This window comes from Orbicella faveolata, unplaced genomic scaffold (genome assembly GCF_042242905.1).
Source record: "Orbicella faveolata isolate gen_17 unplaced genomic scaffold, um_ofav_v1 contig_47, whole genome shotgun sequence".
In the NCBI taxonomy this organism is placed as follows: domain Eukaryota; kingdom Metazoa; phylum Cnidaria; class Anthozoa; order Scleractinia; family Merulinidae; genus Orbicella; species Orbicella faveolata.
Genome location: NW_028301577.1, coordinates 1,214,778 through 1,228,758, shown reverse-complemented (window position 1 = coordinate 1,228,758; position 13,981 = coordinate 1,214,778). Strand labels below are relative to the sequence as shown.

The 13,981-nt window shown below is 38.5% G+C and overlaps 3 protein-coding genes and 1 pseudogene across 6 annotated transcripts; 2 read left to right on the top strand and 2 right to left on the bottom strand.

Moving 5' to 3' along the window:
* Positions 1-11: 11 nt before the first annotated feature.
* On the top strand, positions 12-4,696 carry LOC110046463 (uncharacterized). Its single transcript, XM_020752160.2, has 7 exons — positions 12-315; positions 1,161-1,310; positions 1,651-1,809; positions 2,586-2,692; positions 2,779-2,867; positions 3,423-3,534; positions 4,458-4,696. Exons 1-7 carry the CDS (start codon positions 114-116, stop codon positions 4,557-4,559), a joined length of 921 nt encoding a protein of 306 aa, XP_020607819.1. The 5' UTR covers positions 12-113; the 3' UTR covers positions 4,560-4,696.
* A 644-nt stretch (positions 4,697-5,340) lies between these two features.
* LOC110046465 (dynein light chain 2, cytoplasmic pseudogene) lies at positions 5,341-6,277 on the bottom strand (annotated as a pseudogene). The gene is made up of 2 exons (XR_002296389.2): positions 6,125-6,277; positions 5,341-5,997 (listed from the first exon to the last, which is right to left on the bottom strand). The product of XR_002296389.2 is annotated as a dynein light chain 2, cytoplasmic pseudogene (transcript).
* Positions 6,278-7,563: 1,286 nt separating this feature from the next.
* LOC149096729 (dynein light chain 2, cytoplasmic) lies at positions 7,564-9,824 on the bottom strand. The gene is made up of 2 exons (XM_089280190.1): positions 9,674-9,824; positions 7,564-8,238 (listed from the first exon to the last, which is right to left on the bottom strand). The coding sequence occupies exon 2, from the start codon at positions 8,236-8,238 to the stop codon at positions 7,969-7,971; it is 270 nt and encodes an 89-aa protein (XP_089136316.1). The 5' UTR covers positions 9,674-9,824; the 3' UTR covers positions 7,564-7,968.
* A 132-nt stretch (positions 9,825-9,956) lies between these two features.
* LOC110046464 (serine/arginine-rich splicing factor 1-like) lies at positions 9,957-13,015 on the top strand. 3 transcript variants are annotated; one of them, XR_002296388.2, is made up of 5 exons: positions 9,957-10,252; positions 10,929-11,313; positions 11,422-11,998; positions 12,363-12,653; positions 12,865-13,015. XR_002296388.2 is itself a non-coding variant. In XM_020752162.2 (3 exons), exons 1-3 carry the CDS (start codon positions 10,068-10,070, stop codon positions 11,656-11,658), a joined length of 807 nt encoding a protein of 268 aa, XP_020607821.1. In that variant the 5' UTR covers positions 9,957-10,067; the 3' UTR covers positions 11,659-12,224. The 3 variants fall into 3 exon arrangements, 1 of the variants encoding a protein (XP_020607821.1); XR_002296386.2 differs by having other exon boundaries at positions 12,363-13,015; XM_020752162.2 differs by lacking the exons at positions 12,363-12,653; positions 12,865-13,015 and having other exon boundaries at positions 11,422-12,224.
* The last annotated feature ends 966 nt before the right edge of the window (positions 13,016-13,981 follow it).

Below are 13,981 nucleotides of genomic sequence, written 5' to 3'. Positions count from 1 at the left end.
TCTTTACAGGGAAGTTATCGCCAAGACGCCAATTTCAAGTAAAATATTGGAAGTTTACCAAAAACACAATCGAGTTCCTGGGAAGGAAACCAAAATATTGAACGCTAGGAATTATGGGACTAATTTGGCAACCCAAGATGGCGGCTCCTTGTATGAGTTCCAGGACCTTTGCCCTGGTTATTCCTCGTTGTTCGTATTGTGGTGGGTCTTGGTTGTCCAAGATGAGATATCGGCTGTTCTCCAATTATGAAACAGAAGAGAAAAGTACGCATTTCGGATACAAGAGAGTGTCAGAACAAGAGAAGACCCAGAAAGGTAGGCACGCATGTGCTTAATCTTGTTGGTAGTTAACTGCACATTATAAGGTCAGCTATGACGGTCAGACCAAAGTCTTACAAATGGCTTATTAACCACCACCATTTAGTTGACAACTATAATAAGCAAAATCAGTTGGAAAGTTTAAATTATATATTGCATTATTCCAGAAATATCCATACCCCTACCCCATTACAACCCTTCTGGAAAATATTCCAGTGTAGGCCAAAATTAGCCATAATTTCCCTTTGACACCTTTGGTCCTTTGAACCCCAACTTCTTGGAATTTTTGAAATCCAGGAGTTTCAGAAAATATCCACACCTCCACTGGAAGGTAAGATTTGGAAATTCAGATGAGATGGGAGTCCTCAAGGGCCAAAATTTTCAAAGGAAATTATGAAGTTAGACTAAAACTTCCAGAGGGGTGGGAAGGGCATTTAAGCCAAAAATCCTATTTTTGGGGTGTGTATGGGGGAATTTGGATATTTTCTGGCACAACGGCAAAAACATTTAATTTCATAACTTTTCCTGAGAGGATGGTAGAATAGAGTTCCCCAGTAATTGTTAGAATCAAATATTTTACTGGTTAAATACTAACATTTGATTTTGCATTTTGTGCATGCATGATTATTACCAGCTTTCTCCTGGTTCCCTGACTTAACTACTGGTCAGGGTTATTGAGGAAATGCACAGACTCATTACATGTAGATGTCACTTCTAGGTAAGGGGAAAGAAAGTATTAGTAGATAGCAGAAGAGTAATTTATAAGATTGTGAAGAGGTGGGGGTAGGGTATGGTATCTACCATGTTATCACTCTAGCAAGATATTGCAATTCGTTTTTCAGTTTACAAGGTGTTTGAAAATGTAGCAAGTTCATATGACAAAATGAATGATGCCATGAGCTTAGGAATACACAGATTGTGGAAAGACAGACTTATCAGGGTTCTTAACCCTCCTGAGGGAACAAAACTTTTAGATGTTGCTGGAGGAACTGGTATGTTGTTCATAATATTATTATTAATTTGTTGATAAACTGATTTTGTGTTAATCCTTTATTAAAAGCAAACTGTATTGTACCACCCCCTGAAGCAGTAATTCAATCATGCACTAGGTTAACTAATGCTGTGTAATGCTCTTCAGGCTAATTCTGAGATTTTAGGTTGGTTCAAAATAATCTCCCTTAGTTCATGTTTGTTACTTGCTTGTCTGCTTAGCAAATTACATGTAAAAAGAGGAATGACTGTATTCAATTTACAATATTTTTGCCTAACTTAAAGTGGTCTCTAAAAAGGAATTGCAGGACCAAAGCCATGTCATGGTTTCTCTTGTTTCAGGTGACATTGCATTCAGGTTCCTTAACCATGTTAAGAACAGATCACCCAGGGGCAGACAAAGAATGGAAACTGCTGACGCTCATGTTACTGTGTGTGATATCAACAAAGCCATGCTTGATGTCGGCCAACAGAGGGCTGCAAGATTCAATCACTCTTCAGGTGCACATACAGGGTACTTGGATGTTTTTAGTTTTGAATGTTTTGCAAGTTCAAAAAGAATACAATAATGTTTTTAATGTTTTTAATGTTTTTAATGCTTTGAAGATAACATATGAATTGAAGGTCATTTGTATGCAACATACTAATGTTTAACTGCCACTTACAGAAAATTAATTTTTGCCTCCAATAAAATGATTCTTTACAATCTTAACACCACGAAGAAGTAAAAAAATAATAATTAAAATAAAAGTCTGCCATTTAATTTTTTGAACATGTCATTGTGCAATGAGCTTAAAATGGATTTGTGAAAATTATGTCAATGAAAAATGCATTCTTTTGTACCAGATGACCTAAAGTAAGCACTTTGATATTACAATTTCTAAAGGTCTCAAAATCACTCCAAGCACAGGGGACGTGAACACTATATCAGCAGCTAAAATAATTGTACTGTTACATGTATTTACCTGACATGTGTTCCTGTGTCTTTTTGAGTTGTTTAGAAGAAATTTGAATAGGAGCAAAGGGGGTTTACATTTTGAATATTAACTTGTCTGCTGCTCTGTACTCATGATGCTCCGATTGTGTCTTAATTTTCCATCATTGTTGCTAACTATTGATTCTCATTTAACCAGGTCACTTGACCGTGATTGAGTGTCCACTTACATGTACGAGGTGTCCATTGAGGCTGACATTTAAGGCTTCCACAAGGCTTTATCCAAAGCTTAAAGTGGTTTCTCATCACATTGATTACTGTAATTTATTTTCTTGTGACACAGATATATCATGGATTCAAGGAGATGCAGAAGAGTTGCCTATAGCCACTGCATCAGTTGATGCTTACACCATTGCATTTGGGATTCGAAATGTTACAAGAATACCCAAGGTTACACTTCATGGGGTTTTCATTCATTGTTTACGTACTACAAATTTGTCTGAGGGTTTCTCAAACTTTACTACTTTTAATCATAGGCTTTGACTGAAGCTTACAGAGTTCTAGCCCCTGGTGGAAGATTCCTTTGTCTGGAATTCAGTGAAGTGAAAAATGAGCTCTTAGCAAGGTGTAAGAAGAGTTATTATTATATGACAGGGTAGTCTTGAGGTGAATCCGAGCGTTCTGATGGTCAGGATTTTTCGAAACGGATGTTTCATCATAAGCTGTGTATTTTTTATTTTATTTTATTAAGGGTTACAAATTCAAAGCAGGCATTTCCTGAGTGCCATATATTAAACTACTTACTAAACTATCTTGCTTGAACCGCACTGGGGAATATTGGTCCTCAGTCAGTTTTGTACTGACCTTGCTGCACTCGGTCTGTACTGCCACAACCTTGGACCAATATCCCCAGTAATTAAAACCCTCACATTGAGTTAGTAAAAGGTTGTAATATTACTATTATAAAATTTTAATTATTTATTTATTTTTTGACTATCTCATATTCAACATCAGCCAATATTTACTGGCTAGAAATGCCTAGCAATTGCTTATGGAAAGGAATCTTTCTAGTTGGAGTGAAAATGGACATGGTCCCTGATACAATATTAGCAGCAATCTAAAATTGTTGGTTTCTGGATGTTAAAAGAATGTTTGTATATTTGAAATTGTTTTCCAACAGTGCCTATGAGAAGTACTCTTTTGATGTGATACCTGTGATGGGACATATCATTGCTGGAGACTGGAAATCATACCAGTATTTAGTGGAAAGCATCAGACAATTTCCAAACCAGGTTTTTTAATTTCAGTTTTTTTTGTTGCATGTTGTTTGAGTGTACCTTCATTTTCCTCATAATATCTTTTTGACAACAGTTATGGCCCATTACATTTTTTACTTGCCCTTAATGCCCAAGTCGCTAGTGGAGGGAAGGTACCTATGAAGCCCGGGTGCGGCAACCGCAGTCACATCCCCAAGGCGCTAGAACACCTGACTGGCCTGCCCAACCTGCAACCAAGCCACGAACCCCCCATGCCAGGCCCCCTACAGGCACCTGTCACACTCAAGCCAGATAGCTCAGTGGAAAGAAACAAAACTGCTGAAAAGAGGGGGGGGGGGGGGATAGGGAGGGAATGCTGAGAACTGCTAAACTACTATAATTCAACCCACAACGCCACGCTAACAGAGCAACGAACACACTGCAAGCACATGGGACAACAATGCATGTACTAACCAAGAATACCGCTGGACAATGTCAGCCCTAGGGCTCCCATGACAACATGACTGCTGATTTTTTGCATTATTGAGGTATTTGCTGAATTTTTTTGCAGTATTGCGGTGTTCAGAACCCCACAATGTCCCCCTCTAGCAACACTTAGATACACAGTCTAATTTCAATCCATGTGAGAGAGACAGATCGCTGTGCACAACAGACATCTGTGAATTGTCTTGAGTTGTTTTCATGTTGATGTGACAATAACATAGTTTTGTACAGCTACATCTGCTAATCAATATGGCAACTATATACTGTGCATTGCTGGTGTATTGAAAAAATATGAAGAAAACTGCAGCTGGTTTCATGATGGAAATGGGGTGTAAACTTAAACCCCTTCTCCCTATCAATCAAAATGGCAGGAAATAAAGAAACATACCCACTGTGATTATTAACAGAGTTTGTTGCTTCTGTCATTGACTCTTGATTTTAAATTCTGCTTTCAGGAAGAGTTTGCAGGCATGATAGAAGATGCTGGATTCAGTCATGTGACATACAAGAACTTAACGTTTGGAATAGCAGCCATTCACTCAGGGTTTAAACTATAAAGTGGTTCTTTGACTGCAAATTTAGAAAAATTATTAACTCTACCCTTTCGACCTCAAACTGTTAACAAATAGTTGTTCCTGGATAAGTCTGTACAAAATCTAAGAATGAATAAATCAATTTATATTCAACCATTTAATTACTTGCTATTTGACTTAAATGTTTAGTATATGGGCACCGGGTATGGGCATATTCCTCGTTAACCAATACACCTGCTGTGCAGGCTTATTCAAATTTCTTCAGATTCTTGCAGTGGCAAGTGCATACTTTCTTTGTTTTATTTCTTGGTGAAAATTTTCCGCCATTTTTAAGTTGCTGAACTTAGTTTCCCAACTTTGGAGTTTATGTCCACAATTTTTATTTCATATCAAACCATCGCAGCTGATGAGTTCAAAACTGACATGTTACAAAATAAGTTACTGCAGTAGTAATTCCCAATGTTGCTTAACCATGGCAACTGTCCAAGCTAATGATGAATCAACTGAAAAAGTTGGTTTCCTTTCAAATCAAAAAATTCAGGCAGTTAATCCTTGCAATTTTATTTGAAAAAATGCTGACTTCATTAACAATGAAGTCAGAATATGTTTTAATTCTTCATAGATATATTTCAGTAATGATCGCCTCATTCTCAGACGGTCTGAGGTCACTGTCTTTCACTCCCTGTGAGATCAAGTGAAATCCTAGTCACTTTTGATCTTGATTTGATAGGAGTTTCCCTTTCAAAACAAACTTCGGTATGTTTAAAATTTATACATCATCAAAATCAGTAAGACTCTAACCAACTAGAGCAAACTTTCCAATCTTAAATTTATTACATCTGAATTCTGCCTAAAAGTACCAAGCAGACCTGAGATTACAAATCTAAAGTCAGCTTTGTTTATGTAAGTTAGCCCACCTTACCCTAATGGAGGTGGTCAACAGTGGTTACAACATACTCTTCAAGACAGTGCTTGTATGTTTATTGTATTACAGAAAGGGGCTTGGAGTACAGGTACATTTCTGATAAAAATTTTTACAGGTCAGTCTAGAAATATTCTGTTACAAAGCAAAGAACACAAAACACCGCGATTTTCTCAATAGTTTTCTATAAGTAAGCTTATAACTTAATTTAATAGGGCGTCCGGCGACCTCGAGTCTATCGAAATACAGCATTTTCTTTTTGACACGAAATTAACCAGACTTGAAGAGCAACACGGCTACTTGTCCAAGGTAGAAGTAAATAAAATGCTTTGTTTCATGGGTCACATAGGAACCAAAATTCCTCCCAACAATACAGTGCCATGTTGGGTTGTACTTCTTGTCAAATTCTTTCTTGATGTAGGCAGCGATGTCTTTCTCGATGTTGAACTTTTCCATAGCTTGGGTAGCACACTCTACTGCATCTGACTGCATGTCTTCTGACATATCGGCATTTTTGATTACTGCTTTCCTTTCGGTCATCTGGAACAAACGCAAACTTAAATTAGCTTTTCGCTCCACGCACCTCCTAACTAACCGGGTACCTCCCAAACGACCACGCCTATGGCGTTAACGGCAAAGGGGAATGAAAAAGAACCAGATTACTCACCCTGTCTAAAAACAGCTTTCCGCAACTTACACAGATCTTCGCCACCGAAATTCTCTTTCTCAAACAGCTACCTCAAACAAACACAACATCGCTTCCTTGGAGTTTTTGACCCACGCCATGGAACACCCAATAAGTGTAAACTGAGTTGTTGATTGGATGACTTTCCAAGCCTATTTAGGCGGCCTATATCAACCCAGAATGCATTGCGGGATGAAATAATCGGGTATGCCCACCCCGCTTCCCCCGCTCCATGCGGTTCTGAATATTGAATTTTGGGCGTTTATATAACTTTTAAAACCGAAGAACAGGTAGGTAGCCGAAGTGGTAATTCTTTTGTGGCATCTGATCCAAGCTTGCGTACGTAACATTGGGGAACCTAGTACGCAGAAGAACTCTTCTTGTATGTACATCATATCAGGTAGGCACTCAATCCGCGGGCAAAAAAAAATTGCGTCAGTCATTGGCGGATCCAGACCTTGAGCTAAGACTTTTCTTCCATCTGTGATTTCTTTTTTTACCCAAAAAAGGGCGGACCTGGACCCCTTCCCTAGATCTACCACTGAAAGGTGGTCGTAAAAAAAAAACAAAAAAACAGCAGAATCAATTCCTGTTAAAAAAAAAAAACTGACGTTTTTGTTGATTCGACAAAGGCGCAACGTCCGCTTTCCAAACAGCAGTTTTTCTCATCACTTCCCCAGTTTCTTTTTCACATGTAAAAACGTTTCAACCCTCGCGGAAAACCCGTAAGCATGTGGGCGCGAGGAAAATAAATCGGCGCGACGAAAGATTTCACGAAAGTTTACAAGGACGTTTTCGCCCCGATTAACTGCCACTGGGTCTGCGAGGATGGATGGGCCCAAGCACAAATGTCAAAATATATTGTTTTGTATGGTGCCACTGCAAAAAGGAACGTCTGATCGTAGTTTACGCAAAAACGGTTGAATGAACGAGCTTTGAATAAACAATAGCCTAAGTTAGCGGTATTTGTGTATGCTATTTTTCTAAAGGTGTTTTTATTATAAGTGATCACTTTTGGGATAATTGGGTTTACACCTTTGTCTGAGTGTATCAAAAGCATAGCACTCAGGTAAACACCTCTCCCTCTTTCCCTTAGATAGCACTACTTACTTTGTTTTTTATTATGAGTTGCAAAAGTGGGTGCTTCACCAAAGGTAAAAATAGATATTAGATTAGCGAAGCGGATTTAAGTTGAAATCCTCAAAATTTTTTAGGATCAGTTTTTTGAAAAAAAGAAAAAAAAAAAAAAAAAAACGGGTTTCAAAGGCTTAGTCTCCTTCTTGGATGTTACTACTTCTCTAACAAACAGGAAAACTACAGCAGAGGGACTGTACAGTTAATGCTGAAATAGAAGCAAAGGGAAGTTGTGGTATAGTGTGTTAATCCTGTGTCTATCATACAGATTAAGTTAAACTGCTGCATTAAAAAAGAAGCAAATAACGTGTATTCAACAAGAATGGAAGGAACACCAATATTAAACTCTGAACAATAAATTATAGTATTGAAGGCAAGCACATTTCTTAAAATATCCCTGAACAACACTACCTCTGTGAGGTCAAATACTGGCCAGTTAGAAAAATTGGTTTACTTTACATTGCTTTATGTTAATACATAAACAACCACTTTTATGTTGATATTATTATACAAAAAGAAACATAAATACTGGTGTAAATAAAATACCGGTGCCTCACATCAGACAACTTATATTAGAATTTGTAACTCACACAAACTTAAATACTTTAAAATTTATATTAACAATATGGCAGTAACATATTTTAAGTCAATAAATGGCTGGACAGAAGTTCTTTTGGTTTGACTCTTAAAGTTCAGCCAGATTTGAACAGAAGTACAGCAACTTGTCCGAGGTAGAAGTAAATAAAATGCTTTGTTTCATGAGTCACATATGAACCAAAGTTCCTCCCAACAATACAGTGCCATGTGGGGTTGTATTTCTTGTCAAATTCTTTCTTGATGTATGCAGCAATGTCCTTCTCAATATTGAACTTCTCCATAGCTTGTGTCGCGACCTCTATGGCATCCTGCTGCATGTCCTCTGACATGTCAGCATTTTTCACTACTGCTTTTCTGTCAGACATCTAATACAGAGTGGAAAGAACCATATTTATAACTTCCTTTCCAGGTCACAGCACTTTTTACTGAACACTGAGAAGTGTAAGCTTAAACACAGGATTACTGATCACTTTCACAGAGCTACTTAGGGCTGCAACGCCACACATTTTTTGTTTCCGTGGCAACCACTTGACTTTCATTTTCCTTACATAAAAATGTTTTGGTGTGTAATTTTTTGGCAGGAAAAATTGAATTCAGCATAGAAATGAAAGGATATTAATTTTGGCTCAGAAATGCACAGTAAACTTACATGTCTCAGGATAAATGGTATCCAAAATCATTGTGAAACTCATCTTCTAAAAACTTTTAAGCTTATACATCAGTCAATTCCAGCAGTGCCCATCCCCCCCACCCCGCCGCGCAACCACAGGGCATTTGCTCACGATGTCAGTCCTGGGGGTGAGGCATTCGCAATTTTATCGCGGCCCGGGGGCTGGGCATTTGTGTACTCCGGGGTGATCCCCGGGCATTTGACACACGTGTTTTTGAGAGTGCCATGGATGAGTTCAACGGGAAAGACAAGGTGTTTGTTGAACATAGGGTGGCCATTTTTGTGGATGGAAGGGTCCAGCATTGTTACGTGCATTTGACACTGTTGAACAAAAAAATCTAGGTTTAAATTTTCTGGTTATTGATTCAACGAACTGTTTATAATCAAGTATTGAAATAAAATATTAAACTTGTGACATTTCTAAAACGATGATAATTGTTTCATTGTAGACATTGTTAACGGAATTGTCATTATTCTTGCTGAAATATCCAAAACAAATGGTTTTTATACAACAAAATATTTAATGTCACGCTATCCTCTAGCAAACTGTTAAAAACAAAATATAACGAAATAAAAATAATCAGAATCAACTAACACGTACTGTTGTCCTTGAAGTCTTACCGTTGCATTAAAATACTGAACAGTTGAATGTTTTATTCACTGATTAACAAGAAAACTGCAGAGGTGTTGGAAGGCGTCGATCCTGGGGGCAGGGCATTTGCCCTCTTTCTTCGTCCCCACCCCGGGACATTTAGACAGCTTATGTGTCCCCACCCCGGGGAATTTGCCCATTTAAAAAAAAATGCTAGTGCCCGGGGATTAGCCCGGGGGGGGGGGGATGGGTACTGCTGGAATTGACTGACGCATTACGCTTAAACAACCTCTGTGGCATTCACCATTATTTTATAAGTGACCTTACTAAAAAAAAACTAAAAATTTGGAAATAAATGTGCAGAAATCAGCCATTTGAATTAGCCTATGTTCATAAACAATATTAACGCAAAACATGAAAAGTTCGACCAGCTTAGCTACAGATTTTTTCTTGACAGAGGCAATATTTTCTTACAAGTCCCTCATGATCAACACAACGTACAGCTGAAAAACTGCTGTTATCGTAAAAATTTACCCACCTTAGAAATTTTTTCGATCAGCACAAGATGACACCAAGCGATCCAAAAATTTAACTTCCCTTTCCTCAACAACAAGGTTACTTTCGCTGAAGAACACTTGACTATTTTTTCCTTTCCCTATTTTTCCTTTCCTGCTTGTCTCTGATTGGATACTGTTCTCAAAGTTTACGATTTTGATTCGTGAAATGTTTTGGATTTTTGGGCCGCCTATATCAACCCATAACTCCACGCGCCAGTCAACTTTGGATGGAGACCTGGGTAGGAGTCCCTGATCAAAGATAGGACTCCCCTTTAGCAGACCTTACTCGTGGCCGGCCATCTTTGAATCTTTGTACTGACGCAGTTTGTTAGACTTCCTTTTTTAAGGACGTTTAACGACTCTTATTTTAGCCCAATGATGAATCGAAGCAATAACAATAGTAGGCGAGTTTACGTTGGAAACTTGCCTTCTAACGTAGACGAAAGAGATTTGGAAGATATCTTTTACAAATACGGAGAAATTGCCGACGTCGACTTGAAAATTCCTCGTTATGGTACTGGAGGCACACCGTTTGCTTTCGTCGAATTTAATGACCCAAGGTAAGAAAGGAATACTTAAACTGAAGTTCAACCCGTATTTTATAACTAGACTTGTTTAGTTATACACTCGCTTAGTGTTATGTGCTTGTTTGGCGATTTTTCCTCGGTCTTCTTCGAGCGGCGTCGTTTCTATCTTGCTCGATCGGGTTTCGTTTTCTGACGCTGATCCATTTCTTCCTGATACATTTTAGCTGTTGCGCAAAGTGCTGGCTTGTGAGAAAAGCTTCTTTTCAAGAAAACTAATTCGTCATCATGGATTTGTTCTTTTCTCAGCATTCGCTATTTTAATTTTTTACGCAACTGTGACGAAACAGTCAGATCCATGAATTCAGCAGTTATAAGTTTGTGCCCGAAGAACTGTATTGTTTCCACGGTTTTGCATTGCGGTGGGAAGAGTTAAGTTTCTTTTGAAGAAAGTTCCTGGCGTTTCTTTCTTGGCAAGATTCGGGTTCAAAGCTGTTGACAGTGAATGGCATGAAAAATTTATGAGTGAATAAAACAGTCAAGATCGGATTCGTCACCTGTCAACATCATTTTGGCTTGTAACTTAAATTTCACTGCAGGACACTCCTTGTATTTTCATTTCTTTGTGTTTTGGTTTGTCTTAATAGCCTGTTTTCAAGTTTTCTGCACCAACTTTAACTGAAAAAGGAATAAATTGTTTATTACCTTATAGAGATGCTGAAGATGCAGTCAGAGGGAGAGATGGATACGAATTTGATGGTCAGAGGATTCGTGTAGAGTTTCCACGTGGTGGACGTGGGGGTGGCCGATCAGGTGGAGGATTTGGTGGTGGTGGCTATGGTGGTGGTGGTGGTGGTGGTGGTGGTGGTGGCGGTGGTCGTGGTCCTCCTCCACGGCGCTCTGAGTACCGAGTCTTAGTCTCTGGGTTGCCTCCCACTGGTAGTTGGCAGGATCTCAAGGACCATATGCGAGATGCTGGTGATGTTCAGTTTACTGACGTTTTCAAGGATGGAACTGGTATTGTGGAATACTCTCGTTATGACGACATGAAATATGCCCTGAAACATCTTGATGACTCCAAGTTCCGTTCTCATGAGGTAACACTAACTTTTCAGTGAAAATAGTTTATTGTGGAGCCCATTTCATTCAGTTTATCTTGAAAAACAATTGTCTTACATTTTTCTCTTCTTCCTGTTGTCATTTAGGGTGAAGTTGCTTTCATTCGTGTAAAACAGGACAATCCTGGTGGAGGCCGTGGGTCACGAAGCCGTAGTCGGTCACGTTCACGAAGCAGATCCCCAAGAAGGAAGTCCCATTCCCGCTCCCGCAGCCCTCGTCGATCATATTCACCAAAGAAATCCAAGTCCCCTTCCAGATCACCGAAGAGGAGAAGATCTGGCTCTCCAAGGCGTTCTAAATCTCGTTCACGTTCACGTTCATAGACATTCCACTGCATTCCTGTTATGTGTAGTTCTGTTCTTTATTGTTTTGATGTAAGAGAAGGCATAAATAGAGTGACGTCTTAGCTGTAACAAAAGATAGCTTTTTATTTCTGATTTTGTGTAGTCAGGCACATCTTTTACTCTTCCATGATATCATTTTCAGGGCTGCACAAGCAAATTGTGATATTGGAAAGGAAAGCTAGGAAAGAAAACAACAATAGATGTTTCTGCAGTTAACTTGCTAAGGAAATCAGAAACTGGATAAGGAACCAGTGGATTAAAATACCCTCTGGGAACAATAGGATCAATTGGACATAGGACATTTTCTTTGGATATCATGGTATGCATGGTTTCTCAATTATGATGATAAACCTACATCAGAAATTGACACTTTTTTTAAGACTGCAGATGGGTAATTATGTTAATGTGAACCCATTTAAAGACCTTTGAGTTCCATTTGATTAAGACAATGTATTTGGTTTCATTTTAATTTAATTTTGATGTATGTGCAAAAGTAAAATACTGTTCCAGCAAGCAAGAATTAAAGAACAGTAAGTCTTAAATAATGTGGCTGACTACTGCATGATTCTCAGTACTTTACTTAAAGACAAGCAGCATTCCTGCATTTTTCCTCTCAAGCATGCTGTGTTGTTTAAAATTGAAAGAAATTATTGACAAGTTAACTTTTTATAATTCTGTGACAGATCTAAAGCTGTCTGGAGGAGACCGGATCCTCTCATGTCAGTGATCACGGAATAGCATAGGAACTGGAGGTCAGCTCCAGTACAGTTTTGGGACAGAACATTGGAAACAATCAGGAGTCAATTTTTTGGAACTCATTCATTCGCCAGGATAGGATTTGGATGTAAACTCTTTTGGCAGTTGCCAACATTTTTGGAGGAAAATCAGAGTTTTGGATGGAGGAAAAGCAATGACTATCTTTCAAATATAATGGTCTCTCAAAGTACTCTTCCATGGAGGGTAGCCTCAATGTGGTATGATGTTTTACAAGTTCAGTTTAATGAAATTTCCAATTAAACCAAACATAAGCTCATCCAAAACATATCCTAAGAAAAAAAAATGACATTTTATTCCTTCCAATGTGAGGACTTTCCCCCTGTTTGTGCTTCATAACAAAGGGTAGTGGTCTATTACTTTCTTTCTTGCACCATGTTGCATGTGTTTTGACTAACATTTTTGCTTCAGGAACACAGTCTACCGGATTTGCTTGCAGAAAACGAATGCAGGGATGTGAAGTAACCAGTTGACAAGTATCCTATCGTTGAGGTCATGTCATATACATACATGATTATCATTGTTTGGTCAAACTGAGTAAAAGTTATTATGGAATCACAAATTGTTGTTGATCTTAATTTTTCTCTTCCTTATCATGGTGCATTGTTTTTGATGTGGGTTGGTGATTCCAGTGCAGGAATACCCAGTTCAAGATGTGTAAAGGAAAGCCTCTATTTGGCATAAAAATATACTCAGAAATTTGTCTGTGGACAATATCTGTTCCGAGAAGCAAACAGTTCCAAGGTTGAACTTTGGGTAAAAGTAGGAGCTTCAAGGAACAGATGATGTTGAAGGACAAACATGCAAGCATATTTTTAAAGTCAAATGGCAGCTGTTGTGTTTATTATCCTTCAAATATTTTTTGCAACACCATGCCAAGCATAAGGTATGCTGACTGGACCATTGTCATCCCAGGGAGGCTCTGGATACCTTTTGATTACCACTCAGGCAGTCAATCACTTTTAAACAGTGAAGTCCACAACAAAGAAACAAGAATGGCAGTCATTTTAAATTCCCTTTTGCAAGGTCTGTAGATGTCGTTTTTGTTTGGACGGAAAACATTTTGATTTTCTTGGCCGAATTTTAGACAAACCCAAAATGACAGGTGATTGTTGTGTTTTAGTGTGGACAGAAAACATTTGATGTGCATTCAGCTTGAAACCTCCATTTTCAAATTCGTAGTATGGACAGGTCCTTCAGTCTCTAAAAGAAAGAACAGGAATGGATCTCACCTCGAAGTGCGTTTTACAGCACTCTATTGACCTTTTTTGCTTGGGCAGTTTGCTGTCCCATTGCAGACCACATGATATTCTCAAGAGAATTGTTCTTTTATCCATCTAAAATTTATTTATTCATATACGTGCAACTATTTGAAAATTTGAAAGGAACAATTCTCAAGAGTATCATCACATGGTCTGAAATGGGGCAACAAAGTGCCTGCTACTCGTGTTAAAGTGTCATCGGCATTTTGTGGAGCATGTGACCAAAAGAAGCAGAGGCTCTGTGGACGAGAATGACATCACCCTGT

Excerpts from the sequence above, each read along its gene's own strand:
- LOC149096729 (XM_089280190.1), bottom strand. The coding sequence starts at position 8,238 with ATGTCTGACAGAAAAGCAGTAGTGAAAAATGCTGACATGTCAGAGGAC.
- LOC110046463 (XM_020752160.2), top strand. The coding sequence starts at position 114 with ATGGGACTAATTTGGCAACCCAAGATGGCGGCTCCTTGTATGAGTTCC. Across the intron at positions 1,311-1,650 it reads AGATGTTGCTGGAGGAACTG|GTGACATTGCATTCAGGTTC; the intron begins GTATGTTGTTCA and ends CTCTTGTTTCAG. Across the intron at positions 1,810-2,585 it reads AAGATTCAATCACTCTTCAG|ATATATCATGGATTCAAGGA; the intron begins GTGCACATACAG and ends CTTGTGACACAG.
- LOC110046464 (XM_020752162.2), top strand. The coding sequence starts at position 10,068 with ATGATGAATCGAAGCAATAACAATAGTAGGCGAGTTTACGTTGGAAAC. Across the intron at positions 10,253-10,928 it reads GTCGAATTTAATGACCCAAG|AGATGCTGAAGATGCAGTCA; the intron begins GTAAGAAAGGAA and ends ATTACCTTATAG. Across the intron at positions 11,314-11,421 it reads CCAAGTTCCGTTCTCATGAG|GGTGAAGTTGCTTTCATTCG; the intron begins GTAACACTAACT and ends GTTGTCATTTAG.